Source organism: Microtus pennsylvanicus, chromosome 22 (genome assembly GCF_037038515.1).
Source record: "Microtus pennsylvanicus isolate mMicPen1 chromosome 22, mMicPen1.hap1, whole genome shotgun sequence".
Lineage (NCBI taxonomy): Eukaryota > Metazoa > Chordata > Mammalia > Rodentia > Cricetidae > Microtus > Microtus pennsylvanicus.
In genome coordinates, this window is record NC_134600.1 from 26,849,237 (window position 1) to 26,868,756 (window position 19,520).

A 19,520-nucleotide genomic window follows, 5' to 3' on the forward strand; every position below is an offset into this window, starting at 1 on the left:
AGTTTTGTGTTCTGTCTGAATCTGTCTTTACTGCGTATTTGTTATCCTTTACTGTCTGCATGAGCAGAACTCCTCCACCGTGCAGCATGCTGGTGGATCTTGTGCTGGGAGCTTAAGCCCACAGGCATTGGCCTGGAGAAGCATCTCTGAACCATGACCCTGTGATAGACTGAGAGAACCTACCATGTGGCTTAGTACATGGCAGCTGGCAGCTGGCTCCATCTCACAGGCAGCTGTCCGGAGACACGTCTCTGCACTATGGCTGACATTAGACTGTGAGACTAGAAAGCTATGTTTGTCTCTGTTTCTGTGTGTTTAGAATCTTTTTGAAAAGCTTTCTCATGTTTTATGTGGAAATTCTTGCTGAAAGTTTGGGCGCCATTTATAGCCAGAGTTTTCCTGTCCCACTAGCAGCTCCTAAATAAATGCACTGAGGCTTATGTTATTTATAAATGCTTGGCTGATAGCTCATGTTTATTACTACCTAGCTCCATTTTCCTTATTTATGCTCTGCCAGGTGGTGGTACCTTTATTAGCATGGGGCATTTTTCTCCTGCTTTCTTCATGTCTGGCTCATGACTCTTCTCTCTGCCCATCTTCCTCCCAGCATTCTCCTAGTCTGACTCTCCTGCCTAATTGTATTCATTTCAGCTACTGGCCAGTCAACCCCTTTATTAAATCAATCACAGTGACATAGATTCACCCAGTGTGAGGAATATTCTATAGCAGTAGTAGGTTACTTTACTCTGACTCAGTGCTGTGCCATGGTAAAGGGTTAAAGATTTTAAATTTCCATTTCCTATGAAGCCCATGACTGTGTTCATAAGATGCAGTTAAATACTGCTTACCGAAAACTTGATTATGCGGCAGAGTTCTTTCACCAGTACTTGGTTGTATTCCTTTTAAAATACGACACTAGCAGCAGCCATTCTAAGCACTAAGACTTAACGATGGAGGCCATCCTTTGTCACCTCAATATCATTTTATCAGTTTACTTTCTTCGTATTATATTTGATCATTATTCCTGAGTTTACACACACAGTTTGAAAATTGCATGCTTTGAATCAATAGCTCCCCTGAACAGACTTGGAACAGAGGAAATGAAATGTCCATAGGAGTATAGAGATCAACAGAAAAAAATAGAGGCTGAAATAATTTTGAGCCAACACATTAGTGAAAGTTCAAGACCCAACATACATTAAATACAAAGTGTTCTATATTGATCAATAATACCACCTTTCAGAATTTATCCCCTGAGAGAAGAAACATTAAAATAGTTATCTCTCTATCAGAGTTGATATTCCTAATAAGTGTCCTTTGATTGAATTTGAGTCATGAATTTAAGATCAATTAGGTAAACAATACTGGGAAAACAAGAGTATGGAATGAATCCATAGAAGGCTAGTACATGTGTGTACTCACACACTAGAACAGATTAGATTATCAGTGACTTCTGTAGAAGACTCCAAGTCTCACAACACTACCAATTGACTCACAAACTGAATTTTAAAATTGCCTTATAACAGTAAAGAAAATAAAGTACAATTCTGTGTATCTCTGTGACCTGGAGTCCCTGTGTCATTTTTATAATGAACAATACAACAACACTCAACAGGGTCAAGTGGAATGCATGGGGCAGCTTAACTGAGGAGGGAGTCATTCTTCTGCTGGGAGAGATAAAGCAGGTGTATTCAGAACTGAGTTGGATGTGTGGTTTGAGTGTTTTTATATTCCTGAAGTCCAAATTTGACCAAGTTGCATAATAGGAATGAAGAACAAATTTTTGCATATGGTGTTTTTGACTGTGAGAAATTAAAAGTTGTAGACAAGTTGGTAGTTCATGAATGGATTCATTGTGTATCATGTATAAAAACGCAAATGGAAATAATCTTAACTTTCCAGCAATAGAATGTTTACCAACATAAGGTAGCTCAATTGAATAAAATATTATGTGTGTCATCATTATACTGAAACAATACATTGAAAGAAATTTTAAAATATGTTTCCAGAATTTTTAATTTTTGATTTTTTTTCTGACTCAGTAATGCTATTTCTATTATACCAATGAGATTTATACCAATAATACAATGTGATATGAAAAAGGAAGTTGTATGCAATGATGTAGTTTTTATGTTTTCTATAAAAATGAAAAGCAGGATAAAAGAAATTTTCAACAATGAGGATATACTTAGATGAAATTAAATGTAGAATGATTTGTAATGGGGAAATGTATGACTATACAAAAACAAAGATACCTGTAAGAGAAAAAAATCTATATTTCTTGGTCAGGACAGAGAAAACAATGAGGAAAATTGGTGGACTCTTCACTGGGCAATATTGAAATATGTGAGGCATATGTTTCTACTTGAAGCATAGTAACTGCACGCAATCTACTTGCTGCTGCCTCTTCCTTGGTCTTCTCTCATGTTCTGTCCTTTTTTGTGGCATTCACATATTCAAAGACAGATTCTTATAAATATAATCACAGTCTTTGTTGACATTCACTTGTTCTGCATGGGATATCTTGACCCTCCTTACCTGGTCACAGGGTTATTGTCTAAACCAAAATTATTCTCCTATCACCGGTACGTTCATCTCACTGGGCTACAGGGGTTCATGGTTACTCAACTCTTAGAATAAAAAGCTGACAACTGATTTTCTGTGTTTTCAATCATAGGAACATTTAGACAGCAGAATTGTCAACATTTTTCTGATAGATGAGTACCCATTATTTTTATTATGTTTTATTAGTGTGTAACCAACATACTAATTTTCTATAAATTATTGTATGTAAAAATTGTCAAGTTGCCAAGCTAGTACTGAAATAAATGCCTATATTACATCTCTTGAAGTAGCAGATAACATTTGGAGTTATATCAATGCTAAGGTATTGCCCTTAAACAATAGGCTTGCTTGTTGCTGTGTGTGAATTTACCACCTTTGCTCACTTTAAAGTGGTTGTCTTGGCTTATTCTTGTTCCTGTGAAGATGACATACCTCATGCGACTTCTTGTGCACAGACCTCACAGTGTTCGCATTTGTTAGCATGTGTATACCTCACATTTTCTACTTCTCAGGGAGGGAGTTCTATCTACTATTCCATGTATGCCAAACTTACTGACATTTAGTAAAAGTTAAATTGTGAAACAAAAATACAGTAAGCTGAAAAGAACCTCTGACCCTAGGTTTTCAGTAATTAAAGTTTTGTTTCTCTTTTGGCTGTCAGCAGAGTGGGAATGTGTCCATTCAACAATAAGTGACCGTCTTAGTAGGTTAGCATGAATAAAGGCCACCTGTTTTGCTTTCGAAAGTCATCCTTCATTGAGAAAACTGTCACCCTGTCTCACATTGAATAACTTGTATGTAGAGAGTGGTGCAGTCAGAATGTCTTCATTAGTATCTAGAATTAAACTTTTGCATCTAGTCTACAATTGATATTTCAAAATATGGGATTTTCTGGACTATTTTAACTTTAGCATCAATAATGATTTGCCTTTTATGGTTACCTTATTTTAACATTTGTGTTCTTAATGAAATTTTACTACTAAAATGTCTTTTATCCTTTTCAGGTTGGGAGGTGGCTGGAGATCACATCCAGAGCGGAGCTGGGGGCTCTGACAATGACTACCTCATCTTAACCTTGCACATCCCAGGCTTTAAGTAAGGGAAACTGGTCCTTTCTTTAGGAACCTTCACTTCCTCCATAGGAATACCGGAGTAGGAAGACTCTATAGAGTATGCTGTATTATCAAGTAGACAGTAGTATGTAAGAGAATGATGTATGCTATTTAGGAATCTATATAACTGGCCACCAAGAACCTATAAATGTTAGGCAGGTATGTTCCTTAGATAAAGCAGAATTGTTTTAACAGCATTACAACAAAACTTGTAGTATCCATGACTTGTTGATCCTTAATGGAGAGACTTAGTTTAAGTCATTTAGTCGTAGGAGTGTGTATTTTGTTGTTTAATTGTTTGTCTCAACTCTATTTGTAAGTTAGCATGTTATACATTAATCTATGTCTTTGTTTTAGTCCTGTATGTTGAGATTTCCCAGTGTGAATCTCTTTCTTCCTTTAGAAGCAGGAAAGTGCAGCCTAGAGCAAGGGTGTAGACTCACAGACTGAGAAAGGGAGGATCTGTGTTTCCTCAAGAAGCCCACGATTAATTAACAGAGAAGCTGGGTTTTCAGTTTAATGAGAACACAGGATTTAATTTTATTTCGAACTGCATTCAGCATACATTATTGATATTGCAATTTTGTTCTGTCATGTAGACCACCAACATCCATGACTGGAGCCACAGGTTCTGAGCTAGGAAGAGTAACGTTTGTCTTTGAGACCCTCTGCTCAGCTGACTGTGTTCTGTACTTCATGGTGGTAAGTGATTGAAGGCAGATTTCAAGGTTTATTGTTCTCTTTCAAGTTTGAATTTATTTATTTAAGTTGGGATAAGAACCAGTTTCCTTGTCTTTCTTAGAACTTTCAAAAATATTTTTAAATAGCTAAAGAAATTACTAAGAATTGTACAATAAGTTGTGCTTTATTTGTAAATATGTCTGCTGTTTTAGGATATAAATAGAAAAAGCACCAATGTGGTGGAATCATGGGGAGGAACCAAAGAAAAGCAAGCATATACCCACATCATCTTCAAGAACGCAACATTTACATTCACATGGGCATTCCAGAGAACTAACCAAGGTCAAGACGTAAGTTCCAGCCTTGTATCGCTCTTCAGCCCTCTTTTGGGTGTGATCTCCATTGGGAGCATATCAATCTCTGCTGGAGACACTAAGGGTTGTAAATGGAGACATCATCTGTTTCATACATGGCATTATAAATTAAGAAAGTCACAAGTAGTCTACATGGATCAGTATGAGTTCCACTGATATCATCACAAGCTGTGTGTAGGTGAGCTGCTTTCTCTATGCAAATACATTCTGACCTGTATACAGGAGATGAAAAACCGTTTAAAAAGTATGACACAAGCCCTCGTAAGTGCCCTGTGAGTGGTAAACTTGCACCACGAGCCTCATACAGGGCATTATGAACTCTATGTAAGGACATAGGACATCAAAGAATGAAACCATGTGTCCATGTGTAGAGCATTGTTACCTGTGTATAGGATACCATGGTTCTACACACAGAACGGAGAACTTTGAAGGTGCTCTGTGAGACGTACATAGCATTACACCCATTACAGACCAATATGATCCCATAGTTTTTATTTCTTTTAAAACACAAAGATAATGCCCACCTGTGATACATACAAAGCTGCCTTCAAATTGGAGAAAGCATTTCTTTGAGTCAGTCATCTTGTTGTGAATTGGTATAAGATGACAATTTCTATTTTTTTTTGAGAGTAAAAATGCATGTAGTGGGTGGAATGACAACAAATCTATGAATTATTCTGAGCTATAAGAAAACACAGTTGTTGACGCTTAAGAGAAAATTCAACATTGTTTTTACTTAGAACTTTAAAAAAAATCTTTTTGAGACCAAGAAAGTTCATAACTTTATTCTTCTTCATCCAACTAGCTAAGATTTGCTTAGGTGTCATTAACTAGTGTGAGTTTATGGTTTTCATCATGGTGATATCTCCTTTTAGAGAGAATGTATTTGTATACAGAATGGTAGAACGGAGACAGCTATTGCCTTTTTTTTGGTTTTCTTTGCTAGTATAGATCTAATCCTCTCTCTGAACATTCCATTGCATATTTCAATACTAGCTGGCCTGTTATTCATTCATTCATTTATTTTTGGAGTATCAGTGTGTTATATATATATGTGTGTGTGTGTGTGTGTGTGTGTGTGTATCAGTGTTATATATATATATATATATATATATATATATATATATATATATATATGAGTGCGTGTGTGTGTGTGAGAGAGAGAGAGCGAGAGAGAGAGCGCGCGAGCAAGAGAGAGAATGTGTGTTCTATCTTTGCCTGTGGTTTTTTTTTTGGTTTTGTTTGTTTTGTCTGAATGTAGATGAGAAGTCAGCACTGGAAGTCATCTAACTGTTCTCAGCATTATTATTTTTTTTTTTTTGAGACAGGGGCTCTCACAGAACCTGGAGCCAGCTATTTTGGCTAGACTAGCAGGCCCAGAATATCTGTCTCTGTCCCACCTCAACCCCCCAACACTGGGGTTAGACACCTACAGTGCCATGCCTCATTTTTATGTGAATACTGGGTCCTGATGCTTGTGTAGCAAGCACTTTGCCACTGGGTCACCTTTCTAGCCCGGGGTCTATTATTTGTTGTGTATCTGCACAGATATGAGTTTATCAAAATGAAAACAGGGTGAGTCTCTGCTCAGAGACTCTTCATTGCTGTGGTGGCATGTGAGTGCGTTTTCTCTTTTCTGTTTATTTTCAGTGGGAACCCAGCCTCCAGATTTCCCATGGCTTTAGTTGTTCTTTAGGCTTTGTTATTTAGTGTTCAGTCTTAGGAGGATGAACAGCCGTGGAACTCTACCTCCTCCTTTCCGTCTTTTCATCTTGGTCCAGAAGCAAAGCAATAAGCAGTGAGGTGTGATGTTGTATGTTAGGGTGACAGAAACCAGACCTTAAATAATCCTGTACCATCAGAGGAGAAAGGCAGCAGAATTCACGCTCTAATTTTTTTAATTTTTATTTAATTTTATTTTTTATTGAAAATTTCCACCTCCTCCCCTCCCCCTTCCTCTCCCTCTCCAGTCCAAGGAGCAGTCAGGGTTCCCTACCCTATGGGAAGTTCCAAGGTCCTCCCCTCTCCCCCCAGGTCCAGGAAGGTGAGCATCCAAACAGACTAGACTCCCACAAAGCCCGTCCATGCAGTAGTGATTCAGGCTCCTTTGACACCCCTTTGTTAGAGACTAGAATGCATTGTTTTGGTGAAGGGCTGGAGAGGGAAAGGAAGGCTCCAGGAAGCGATATGAGCCCATTGGTATCACAGCGGTTGAGTGAGGAAAAGAGGTCCTTACTTTCTAGGATGTCCCACCCTGCCAGACTCACGGCACCCACCACATCACTGAGAGGTATGGATGAGTGAGCTCAGGTGGTACTCTTCTGTAACCATGCTAGCTATGACATACGCGATGCCAATCACAGCAACATATCTGGAATTCTGTGGTTGTACAAAGCGGCTCCCGATGTCAAGATTTAAGGGCTTTTTATTTAGAAGGACAAAATATTAGTAATGGCGTATCAGTTGGGAACGTTCTGGTTGTTTTGGTAATGCCCACATAAACGTAGCTTTGTTGTACAGTTGCAGTCCACGGCAGACGTCATTCTTTCTGCTCTCTTTCTAGAACAGACGCTTCATCAATGATGTGGTGAAGATCTATTCTATCACAGCCACCAATGCGGTCGATGGCGTGGCCTCGTCATGCCGCGCCTGTGCCCTGGGTTCTGAGCAGTCCGGCTCATCGTGTGTGCCCTGCCCCCCAGGCCACTACATCGAGAAGGAGACCAATCAGTGCAAGGAGTGCTCAGCTGACACCTACTTGTCCATCCATCAGGTCTACGGCCAGGAGGCTTGCATTCCCTGTGGGCCTGGCAGTAAAAGCACCCAGGTAAGTCTGCTTTGCAGTCATTCCCACAGCCATTCTTGGCAGAAAGCCTAAAAACTTTTTGTTTGTTTTGTTTTTGCCACTTTATCTTCTTCTTTTTTTTTCTTTTTCCATTCAAAAATTTACACTTCCTCCCCTCCTCCCATTTCCCTCCAGCTCCCCCACTCACTCTCCTCCCTTCCCCCTCCCTCCTTAAGAGAGGGCAGGGAACCCTGCCCTGTAGGAAGTACAAGGCCCTCCCCTCTACATCCAGGCCTAGGAAGCTGTGCATCCAAATAGACTAGGGTCCCAAAAAGCCAGTACATGCAGTAGAAACAAGTCCCAGTGCCTTTATCAATGGCTTCTCAGTCAGCTCCCATTGTCAGCCACAAACAGAGAGTCTGGTTTAATCACATGCTCGTTCAGTCCCGGTCTGTAACATGAAGGGGGCAAGGCCTGCTTTTATTTTTTTTGTCCTGCCTGGTACCCCCAGCTGTTTAGCCCCAAAGAAAATCACACATAGGTCTCCGTAAATTATAAACTGATTGGCCCATTAGCTCTAGCCTCTCATTGGCTAACTCTCACATCATGATTAACCCATTTTTCTGATCTATGTTAGCCATGTGGCTCAGTACCTTTTTCAGTGGAACAGATCACATCCTGCTGCTTCTGTGGTCTGGACAGGAGAGGGAGTGGAAGGAATCAACTTCTTCCTTCCCAGAATTCTCCTGTTCTCATTACATCATTTCTACTTCCTGTCTGGTTTTCCCGCCTGTATTTCCTGCCTGGTGAATCAGCATTTATTTATAACATGATTGACAAAATACAGACAATTCTCCCACACCACTGGTCCAGCTGGATTTGGTGAGCTCCCATTAGAAAAGGCACACACTGCCTCAGTGGGTGGACCAACCCCTCGTGGTCCTGATTTTCTTGCTCGGCTTCTCCCTCCTCCTTCTCTTCAACTGGACCTTGGGAGCTCAGTCTATTGCTCTTGCTGGTGGGAATGCGAACTTATGCAACCACTTTGGAAATCAGTGTGGCGGTTTCTCAGGAAATTGGGAATCAACCTACCTCAGGATCCAGCAATACTACTCTTGGGGATATATCCAAAAGATGCCCAATCATACTACACAGGCTTTTGTTCAACGATGTACATAGCAGCATTATTTGTAATAGCTAGAACCTGGAAACAACCTAGATGCCCCTCAAAGGAAGAATACCTAAAGACTTTTGTACAAGGCTTTTTCTTTGGGCCACCATCAGCTCCCAAATCATAACACAGAGACTTGTTATTAGATTTGAATGTTCAGCCTTAGCTTAGCTTTTATTTTATTCTGTTTCTCTTTATGTTTGTCTTGGGAACTTTTTACCTTTCAGTCTTCCTGTATATCTTACGTTCCTGCTGTCCCCAATGGCTGGCTGTTGGCTATGTGTCTTCTGTCCCAGTCATTTCCCTCTCTTCTCCCTTCTTTCTTCTTCCCTTCTCTTTTTCTCCAGTCTAGATTTCTCCTCCCAATTACTCTGTCTGTCTGCCAGCCCTGCCCATCCCTTTTCTGCCTAGCTCTTGGCCATTTGGCTTTTTATTAGTTCCATCAGGTGCTTTAGGCAGGTGAGGTAAAACAAATGCAACACATATTTAAATAATTAAACACACACCTGTGCATTGTTGAACAAGTCCAGCATAAACAAATGTAACACACCTTTTACAGTCAAAGTAATATTCTGCAGCACATCTTTGCCTAGTCAAAAAATAGTATTCCATAACAAACTTGCTGTGTGTGGTTCTCTGACGGTAAGGTGGGCAGTCCGTGGAATTGCTATTGACCTTGGAGAAGTGCTTTTTAATTTTCTTTCCTATTTTCTCTTAAATTAGGCGAGCACTGAATATATGCTTGTTTTTCGTCTTTAAGGATCACTCCACTTGCTACAGTGATTGCTTTTTCTCCTATGAGAAGGAAAATCGGAGTCTGCACTATGACTTCCGCAACCTCAGCAGTGTGGGTTCACTAATGAATGGCCCCAGCTTTACCTCCAAGGGAACGAAGTACTTCCATTTCTTCAATATCAGTTTATGTGGGCATGAGGTGAGCTCTGGGTGTTCGGGTGGGAAGGGTCTGTAGTCCAGTTTTAAGATACTGTTCTGAGTAAAGTGACCAATCAAATCTCCATGACCATCAACAACTAATGCCAGGTATAGAGATTTCTTTGAAGTCCTGTTATTTCCTATCACATTGACCGCCTTCTCTACCGGGGCAGTCTCATGTGGTTCTTAGAGACTGATCCAATCGGCGGAACTCCACGCCTTATAGGTGTAACTTAAATACATTGAGTCCCTTTCTCTCAGCTCTTCCTGAAAGTGGGAAGGGGTAAAAGTGGTTAAGTGTGTTGATCTCATTTTTTAAAAATATAGGTAGGGTATTATGTTTTTGAAAGCTTATTGTATTAGGATTCCCCAGAGATAGAGAAATAACACACACACACACACACACACACACACACACACACACACACACACACACAAACACACACACGGAGGGGGCTGTGCAGAATTGGTGCATATCATATTGGGGGCTAAAAAGTCCTATGATAGGCCATCTGGAAATGAGACCCCTTGCTGGGATACTACTAGTATACTAGTAAAGCTAAAAGTCCAGGTCTAAAAGCTTCAGAATCAGAGACAGCTGAAAACTGAGAACTGTTGCTCTGTGTCCTGGGTCCCAAGGCCAGAGAAGCTGAAGTTCTGATGTCTGAGGCAGCAGGATGAGAGCGTAGCAGCTCGGGAAGAACAAATTCTTGCCTCGGCCTTTTTGTTCTATCTGGGTCCAGTCAGTTGGGTGACATCTGCTCACTTTCAAGGCAGATCTTCCCCTCCCCCAGGCAACCAGTTCACAGACCAGTCTCTTAGGAAACATAACACTCCCCCAAATTTGTGTTTGGGGGAGGGAGAATGCACAGCACATATACCATTAACAAAGGCAAATATGGAATATGTAAAACAACATTTCTCTCATTTCTTTTTTATGTTGACTACTGTATATACAGTCATAATCATTATGAGATGCTGTTACAAACTTGTTCGAAATGAAATGAAAAAGATCTGGTTACCATAGAAGTCTTTTATATATATAATGTGTGCTTGACTAGCTTTTGGTCAGCTCTACAAAAGCTTGAGTCATTTGAGAACAGGGACTCTCAACTGAAAAAATGCCTCATAAGATTGGTTTATTGGCAAGCCCATCAAGCATTTTCTCGACTAATGATTGGTTGAGGAGGGCTTAGCCCAGAGTGGATAGTGTTGCTTGTATAAGGAAACAGACTGCACAAACCATGGTGAGCAAACCAGTAAGAAGCTTTCTTCTATGGCCTCTGCTTAAGCTCCTGCTTTCTAGGTAACTGATCTACTTGAGTTCCTGCCCTGACTTCACTGGATGATGGACAGACAACAAGCTTTAACATGAAATAAACTCCTCCCCAATTTGCTGTTGGGCATGGTGTTTTGCCACAGCAATAGGACCTTGAGACAATGCGCTTGTCATGACCCGACTTTATAGGTGGTAATTCAGCACTGAATAGGTTGATTGGGTACTCGTTCACTTAATAAAGGAATGAATACTAAATATCTTTGTATGAAGCAGTGAATGAGATTGATCCCATTATCTGTTGTATTTCTCAATCCTATTTTTGTATTACTTCTTCTACCTTCTTAAAAACATCTTCTCTCATTCTCATTTTATTTTCTTTTGAGTGAGCTGGCCTAGAACTCACCATTATAGTCCAGGCTGGCCTCGAACTCATGAGAATGAGTCAGAGCCAGCTTTGTTATTGTTCTTATCCTCCCTTGTTTCCTTTTAGGCTCTGCCATTTCCTCCCCTTTTCCTGAGTACTTTCTCTCAGCTATTTTCTACTATTTTCTAGGTTACAACAATTTAGTAAAAATATATATTTTCCTGTTTGATGATGAGAAAGCCTGTGGAGAGAGAAAATTTATATGTTAGAATGTTGGAGGGAGGCCACTTCTTGGTTCCCAGCTGCTTAGTCCCAAAATAATCACACAGAAACCATATTATTTAAATTACTGCTTGGCCCATTAGCTCTAGCTTCTTATGGGTAACTCTTACATCTTAATTTAACCCATTTCTATTAATCTGTGTATCATCATAGGGTTGTGGCCTACAGCAAAGTTTCAATATGTCTGGTCTGTCTCCAGTGCAGCTCCATGGCTTCTCACTGTCTCTGTCTCCTTTCTCCCAGCATTTAGTTTAGTTCACCACACCTAGCTCTGTTCCCCTATAGCTCTGCTATAGGTCCAAAGCAGTTCCTTAATTTATCAATGGTAATCAGCATACAGAAGGAAATCCCATATCACCTCCTCTTTTCTGTTTAAATAAAAAGGAAGGTTTTAACTTTAACATAGTAAAATTACATATAACAAAACAGGTATCAAGCAAGAATTATAGTTACAACATTTATATTTATTTTCTCTCTTATAACTAAGGAAAACTATTATTACTATCTAGTCTTTAATTTCATCAAAGACTCCAGACAGATATAATATTATCTAAGTAAACAGGAAGTGCATTGTAAGCAACTTCCAAAACTCTAGAATTGACAGAGACATCTTGCTGCCTGAACAGTCACCGAAAATTCTTTTGTACCATTGGGGTATCCATCTTCAGCCTACAGGCTCATAGTATTCAGCAGACTGTTTCATGAGGCAGGAAATTTTAGAGACAGTTCTGCCTATATTGGCAGTTTGTCAGTCACATTTTTCTGTGTCCTGCAGAATGTCTTGCAGATTCTTTTATGAAGCAGAAACCCCAAAGGATCGTTTCACCTTTAGGCAAGTTCAGCAGTCATTTTTCTGTGGGTCCTGCATGTCCAGTTCATTAAGCAGTCCAGGCAAGAACAGTTTTTGATTGAAAAGTTAACTTCTCATAGTCTCTCAAATTATTGTGTAAACAAATACACCACTGTGTCCAAGAGTAGGTTATTAAAACACCTACAGTGACCAAGAGTCTATAATTCAGATGCTCTGGGATGCTGTAGCAGTATGGCTTTTAGGCCTTTTCCAACCACACTTCACCACTCATGAAGGAGCATCCAAATCTTCATCAGCAGTTTGCTGCATCCCTGGAATGCCTTGCTGAGCTATGAAGTAAACATTTCATAGATGATATTTATTTCCTGGAGCCACACAGCTTTCATCCAAACAAATGAGGCTTGCAGTAGGAGGACCAGTAGGTCTGGAACAACCTCATCAGCTCCCACCCTCAACTGAACACCGAGAGCACCTTGAGACTGATGCCTGGGCACCATCCAGAGCAAGTAAATGAGGATCGCTATGCTGAGGAGAAAGCAACTCCTCTGGGGAGATTCACAGGCTAACTGAGGTTCAGGTTCTAGGCTGACTACCCACAAACCTTCCCCTTGTGTCTTTGCTTTCCTAGGGGAGAAAGATGGCTCTCTGTACCAACAACATCTCAGACTTTACCGTGAAGGAAGTGGTGATGAGGTCAGATGACTACACTAATTTGGTTGGGGCGTTTGTATGTCAATCCACTATCATTCCTTCCGAGAGCAAGGGCTTCCGGGCAGCCCTCTCATCCCAGTCTATTATTCTGGCAGACACGTTTTTAGGTAAGTTTCCTTTGGCTAGTACAAGCATGCATATTACTATTTACGGCAATAACAACTTTTCATCATATTGGTGTTTACCACACAAGATTAAAGCCTGCAGAACAAAACTGTCATCTTGTAAAATGGTTAAAAAAAAAATCCCATGAGAGTGAGGTCTGTTGGTCAATCTCAGAGTATAAGAAGATTCTGTATTTCTCAACGGAAGGTTATGTGTTATGTTTTATGAGATTATTTAGTTTATTTGCATTCTTTAGTTTATTCAGATTTTTTTAAATTTAAGATGGAAATAATTTTAAAGATAAAATAGGACTAAAGATGACTCACTTGTTTGCTGCACAAGGGTGAACACCTTAGTTTGGATCTCTAATGGATGTGTAAAATCTGGCTGCATAGTTCATGCCTGAAACCCTAGTGCTGCTAGACAGAGGTAAGTTCCCTAGGACTTGGTGGTCAGCTAGTTTAGTGGAAATGGTTGCTAATGAGATGCAATGAAAGACTATAGCAAATACTAGATAGTGGTAGAAGATGCCTCAAATCAACTTTGGCCTTATTATGTCTACGCATGGATGTGTGTATCCACACAAATGCATACACTCTTCCCACATATAATAAAAATTAAAATTCTTTATAAATATAAAAAAGCAAAGAATAGAAGACGCATATCTAAATCCAAGTCATAATACAGTATGTTTCATTGCCTCATCTCATACCAGAAGGATTTCAGTACCAAGGGTGAAAACCTTGAGTTTTATTCCTGCTGTCCGAGGTCCTATAATATAGGAAAGTTTTACGAGGAGTCCAGCTCCCTAGTGATTATTAGGAATCAAATTCACTTATAACTGCTGGCAGGGGGCTGGAATTTGGGGTGTGACATCTGATCTGAGAACATTGCTGTGGACTCCAAGTGTACTGAACTTCAAGCCTTAGCACCAAGGTCAGCTACCAGGCTCCAGCCCATTCCCAGAGTTTAATTCTACCAAGGTTTTACCTATGTGAGGGTGAAAACCTGGCTTTCTGATTGAACAAGTTTGGTATTTGTTTCTGGAAAGTATTAGGGCAAAGTCTTCTCCATTATTTTCCTTTTTTTGGTGGGTGGATAGAGTTTATGATTTCACTGTACTGCCCAGCCTGTAAAGTTGCTTGACTACAGGCATGAAAGCACCAGGCTTTATGAAATCCACATGTCTGTGTTGAAGGTGAGCAAAATTATATTAGTAGACTAGAATGTCTTGACTGACAAAACCTAGTGGAAGTTTGTGATATTGGAATAGATTTTGAAACATTAGAATTAGAAGGGACCTTAAACACCATCTAAATCTTTGTGTGTATCCTACAGGTTCTAGAAAACCAACAACAAAACACCCAGGGTGGTGAAAAGCGGTAGATTACATGGCTGAGGATTAGAATCTTTTTTCTCTGGAGATGTTGGAAAGTTCCTTTTGCTTACCAGGAATTCTTTAACTTAATATTTCTGGGATGTTGTCAAAGTCAGGCTATTTTATGCTCAGACGCACAGACCTAAGTAAACCTAGATCCTCCGGTTGCTTCACTGTTTGTCAATGTTGTCTAGGAGTCACTGTTGAAGCTGCCTTGCAAAACGTTAATATCAAGGAAGACATGTTCCCAGTGTCACCGAGTCACATTCCAGATGTGCATTTCTTTTATAAGTAAGTGGAGATATTTTTTCATGTGACTAATTTTTTAATAAAGATCTCATACAAGTGAACCTATAGACTTTAGTTGTTATTCCAGGTTATAATTTCCCAATGGCAAGAAAGAAGTATAATGTTGCTTCAGAGTGTCTAGTATAGTAGGTTGTGTTTAAAATGTGGATGTTAAATGGTTTGGTAAAGAGTGAGAAACATGGACTATTTTGAGAGTCACACACACACGCACACACACACACATACACACACATATACACACACATGCATGCACACTTTGAAGTTTAGCTATCAGGAGATTTTGGCTCATAGCCTAGGCAGCAATTATTTCTTACCCACACATCTAAACACTAGCCTGATGTTTTGATATGACTGAGCCCTGTTTTCCTCAAATCTTTTTTTTAAAATTGTGATTAGAATTACAGGAATCGTACCAAATTCTTTGATGATAGGTCATCATCTTACCTGGGAAAATTGTCAACTTCATGAAGTTAGTGAAAACCAGTTTGTATTAAGTTACAAATTAGTAACTGTTAATACATTTTTCCCTTTTTTGTTTGTTCATGGAGCATGAGAGCCATTTTGTACATGATGATTTTTGTCCTGGTAGTCTGTATTATATTTGATCTTTAATCAGTGCCTACTTTATGATAGGTCTTCCACAGGCACCACCTCTTGTATTAATGGCCGATCGACCGCTGTGAAAATGAGGTGTAATCCCATGAGACCTGGCGCAGGTGTGATTTCGGTCCCCAGGTATTCACTTTTCTTATGTGCTTATTCAGTGTGCAGTTTCTTTTTAGAAGCAAAGCTGTCTGGGATATTACTATTAAAACATATTCTTTATGGAAATAAAGCAGAAAGAAATCAAAAGAGCCAGTACATTGGTTGTAGGGATATGTCAGGACATGATTTAAATGAATAGGTTCTTGTCATTATCTCTGCCTTCCGTCCTCTTTAATGATATCCCCTTGTTCCTTTACCTTCAAAACGATGTAGGCAATAAACAACTGCTTACATTGTTTGCATTCTTGTGCTGATTCTCACTGTTCATCGGTTTGCTTTAATTGGTGAGGACGGGCCCTGGTTCCTAGAACTAGGTCAACATTTAACTGCCTGGACTCAGTAATCTAACCTCTCTCTGGGTCCTGATTCTCTGTGAGGGAATGGGGTCTTGAAGACGATATTTAGATCCGTTTTCAATCTCAGGTTTCTGAGATTGTTTCTGATTTTGTAGCAGAATCATCAAGGTAAATCTAACCTGTAGAACATAACGCAGAATTTTCAACTGATTACCATTGTGGTACCGGCTCTCTGTGGTCTGTATTTGATATATCCTGTCTGTGTGTGTGTGTGTGTGTGTGTGTGTGTGTGTGTGTGTGTGTGTGTAATACTAGAACATAACTTCTAGGTTCCCAAAACGATTAATCTGAATATAGCCTGCTTTCCCCACAAGGACCACTTAAGGGTCTCAGTATTTTCAATATATTGTTCAGTGTGTTCAATATTGTTAGAGTTAAAGAGCTTTCTATAGGAGCTTGCTTGGTGTCTCTCTATTCAACTCAAATCCATATACTTTAAAAAGAAAGTGAGTTAATCTTTTGTAACTTTACTTGAGAGATTTTTAAAGCCCTCCTGTTTCTCTCACACACAGATCAGAGAACATTGTTCTGTACCTTAAACTACTGTGTGTTCTAGCAAGAGAAACATCAGTAAGCCAGCGATTCCGGCTTATTTTGGGAAATCCAGGCACACTGCAGCTTCTCGCCAGCCTCAGCGCTTGGTTGCATAGCTCTACCAACGAGTTATTGTTTTCACCTGTTTAAGGTGAGAGACGAATGGGACGAGAAAACAGGAATAGACAGTGGATACAGGAATGGGAAGAGATGGATGCTCTTGGACTTCAGGGCCTCCCACTGCCACCTCTCAGCTGGGGTCGCTGCAGCTAGAGACTTTATGGAAAGATTCTAGAAACAGAAGCACTGGTGTTTCTTCGCTCTGGTGTTCTGCTGGGCAGTTTTGAGTTCTGGTGCTCGGTATATGGACTATAGCCCTCCTGGGGTCCCTTCCCAGATTTTGTGACTAAGCTCTCTGGGTTTGGTCTGCAGAGTCCACCTGGGTGGCTTCAAAGTTTCCTCTAGGTTTGACTCAAGCAGATGGTATCCTAAAGGCCAGGCATGGCCCACAGATAATAAATCATCCTCTGACTCTGCGGGGATCCATTTCGATGCCTTACCATAAATAAAACATAGCCTCACGGGGTTAAAGGATGGCACCTCAGGAGGACGTGAAGCTTCTCTTTACCTCCGGCAAGCTTTGCCTCTCAGGGAATTTGACTGTGTTCCCCGTGGTTTCCCAGGATCGCCTGCAGCAGAAATCTTAGAATATCTATTGTTAAAATTGATTTCAGAATCTCTGGTGTTGAGCACTGGCGTAGTTCTGAAAATAGAAGCCAACTGCAAAGCCTATTAAATTTGGAGGACTATTTTTGTTGCCGTCCGCGGTGTAGGTTTTCCTTTCTCTGTTTTCCAGAGATAGCTTCTCTATTTCTATTGTTTGCATCTCAGCCTTCTGAAAAGCTGATTTAAAATGTGGCGTTTATGGCTGAGTCCTTCGCACAGATGATCTTGATAAAAATTCATTTGTGCTTTGTGATGTACACCAAGGGGGGGGGGCAGGCAGAGGCTCTAGGGAGCTAGAAGTCCCAAATAAATGTGCTGACCTTCAGTTTCCTCTTGAATGAATTTCCCATCAGGGCACAAGGGGGCGCCCAAGGACCAGAACAGGCAAAAGAGCAGCTTGGCCACAATTTAAGTTTATTTTATTTTATTTGGGTACAGGGCTGAATAAAGATTTTCGACTAACAGGAAAATAATAGTTTCTCAGACTACTTTTGAAGAAGACTTATTTTGCATCTTTTTGGAAGCTTTAAAATCCACAAGGAAAAAGGAGCTAACCAGACACCTAGTCTTGAAATGCCTCTTGCTGATCAGGAGATCTTATAGTGAGACCTTGACAGTAGTATCTCTTCAGGAATTACTCTTTTCCAGCCAGGCAAAAGCAACCTCAGCATTAGTAATGTCAGCTGGCTGCACAGGGAGAATCAGGGAGTGTGTGTTCTGCTGAGTGTGGACTTCGGAGGGAGCATGTCACCTGGACTTCATCTGCGGTTAGAAATTTCAGCTTGTCCGCTTGATCTGGCAAATGTATGTATGTGGCCCCCAATGGTAGACAGTGTAGCACCCGTGGCAGATAAAATATGACAGCCTCAGGTGACTTCTGAGAGGTTTTTTTTTTCCTAATAAAGTTTACTGCTTGGACCCAGACTAAAATACTCATACAAAGGACTGCTAATAGCTCAAATAATTCTATATAGATGAGGCCACTCCCTGGCTTCTTAGACCTGACGTCAAGCCCTTTTTTTTTGGTTAGGGATAATGCATACCTAAGCAGTGCACCTGAGAACTGCCCTTTTGACATAGTAAAGAGATTACACATGTGCCTTCTTAGAAAGCAGGCTCGGAGAACGGTCTGTGTTGTGTAACTGGGAGGCCCTTGAGTTAACACATTCACTCCACCAGGTAGGAAACAGTGAGCCAGAGGCTGTGGGACTGCTGGGCACAACACTGAGATGGAGCAACCTCCTAAGGACTCTTGTTCTTTCATGACAAAACACCTTTTCAAAATGCCACCCTCCTCCAATCTCTCGTGATGTTTGTCAAGAAGCACAGTAAACAAAGAGGCAAATAGCAGATTTATCTGGGCAAACTCAGCAGATCGACAGGTTACTGGTTATACTCTTTTGGCTGAACTGCCTTCTCTCATCATCATCAATACTCGTCTGAAAGCATCGCTACCCCCTCTTTCTTTCCTACAGTTTAGGAACACACTCAGCTGCTTGAGCTGTTTATCAGTCGGTCTAAAATCGCTTTGTGAAATCCTCTTGCGGAATCCAAATTCATTTCATTATCAGCACGGCCTCCGAAGATATTGCATCTCACCAAAGGAATGCGCCCAGTTCTGTCCCGATAGTGATCGAGAGTTGCAGGCTCCGCGGATTTATTTAGTCTTTGTATCAAAGTCATCAGGTTTATTGGACTCTAATGCAGCATTTGGTTGAGACATCAAGGAAGGCCTATTAATGTCAAAAAATCTATCCATGTGAAATTAAGAGTCAGAGCAGAGTAAATGAGTTCCTTATCTTTTCCCTCTGAATCTCTACAAGATAATAGATACTAAATTTGAAAAGTAAGATAATGTAGAAGATTAAGGTCAAATGTGTTCCAGGAACAGAAATGTACTGATGCACATAAAAGCTTTATGAACATTTGAAAATACTCAAAAAAAAAAAAAAACCCTGTGATCAGAAAATGGAAAACCTTTAGTGCAGACTTGCCAGAATTGGGCAATTCGAGCACGAATAAGCTATCTTTAGGAGACAGGTATAATCATGTCACAAAACATTCAAGCATTTTTAACGGTTTTGGAACAGGGATGATAAAACTAAATACTTTTCTCACTAAGTAAAGCAATCTACAGAGAAAAGAAAATAATTATTATTAAGGGACACTTAATTATTGTGTCCCTGATCTTGAGCGGATACTAACTTACAGTAATTAATCTAAGACGAATTCCTCAGAAAGGGGGGTACTTAAAGGCGGGCTTTTGTATCCCTGAATCT

The 19,520-nt window shown here is 40.2% G+C and overlaps 1 protein-coding gene across 2 annotated transcripts in view; it reads left to right on the forward strand.

Annotated features, from left to right (window-relative positions):
• Elapor2 (endosome-lysosome associated apoptosis and autophagy regulator family member 2) overlaps positions 1-19,520 on the forward strand; it is a 158,139-nt gene that overhangs the window by 117,328 nt on the left and 21,291 nt on the right. For both annotated transcript variants that reach the window (XM_075956360.1, XM_075956361.1), the window contains 8 exons: positions 3,570-3,660; positions 4,277-4,379; positions 4,571-4,708; positions 7,296-7,559; positions 9,449-9,622; positions 12,986-13,175; positions 14,746-14,842; positions 15,494-15,595. In XM_075956360.1, the coding sequence (XP_075812475.1) occupies positions 3,570-3,660; positions 4,277-4,379; positions 4,571-4,708; positions 7,296-7,559; positions 9,449-9,622; positions 12,986-13,175; positions 14,746-14,842; positions 15,494-15,595 (1,159 nt within the window). The remainder of the gene's footprint in view (positions 1-3,569; positions 3,661-4,276; positions 4,380-4,570; positions 4,709-7,295; positions 7,560-9,448; positions 9,623-12,985; positions 13,176-14,745; positions 14,843-15,493; positions 15,596-19,520) is intronic.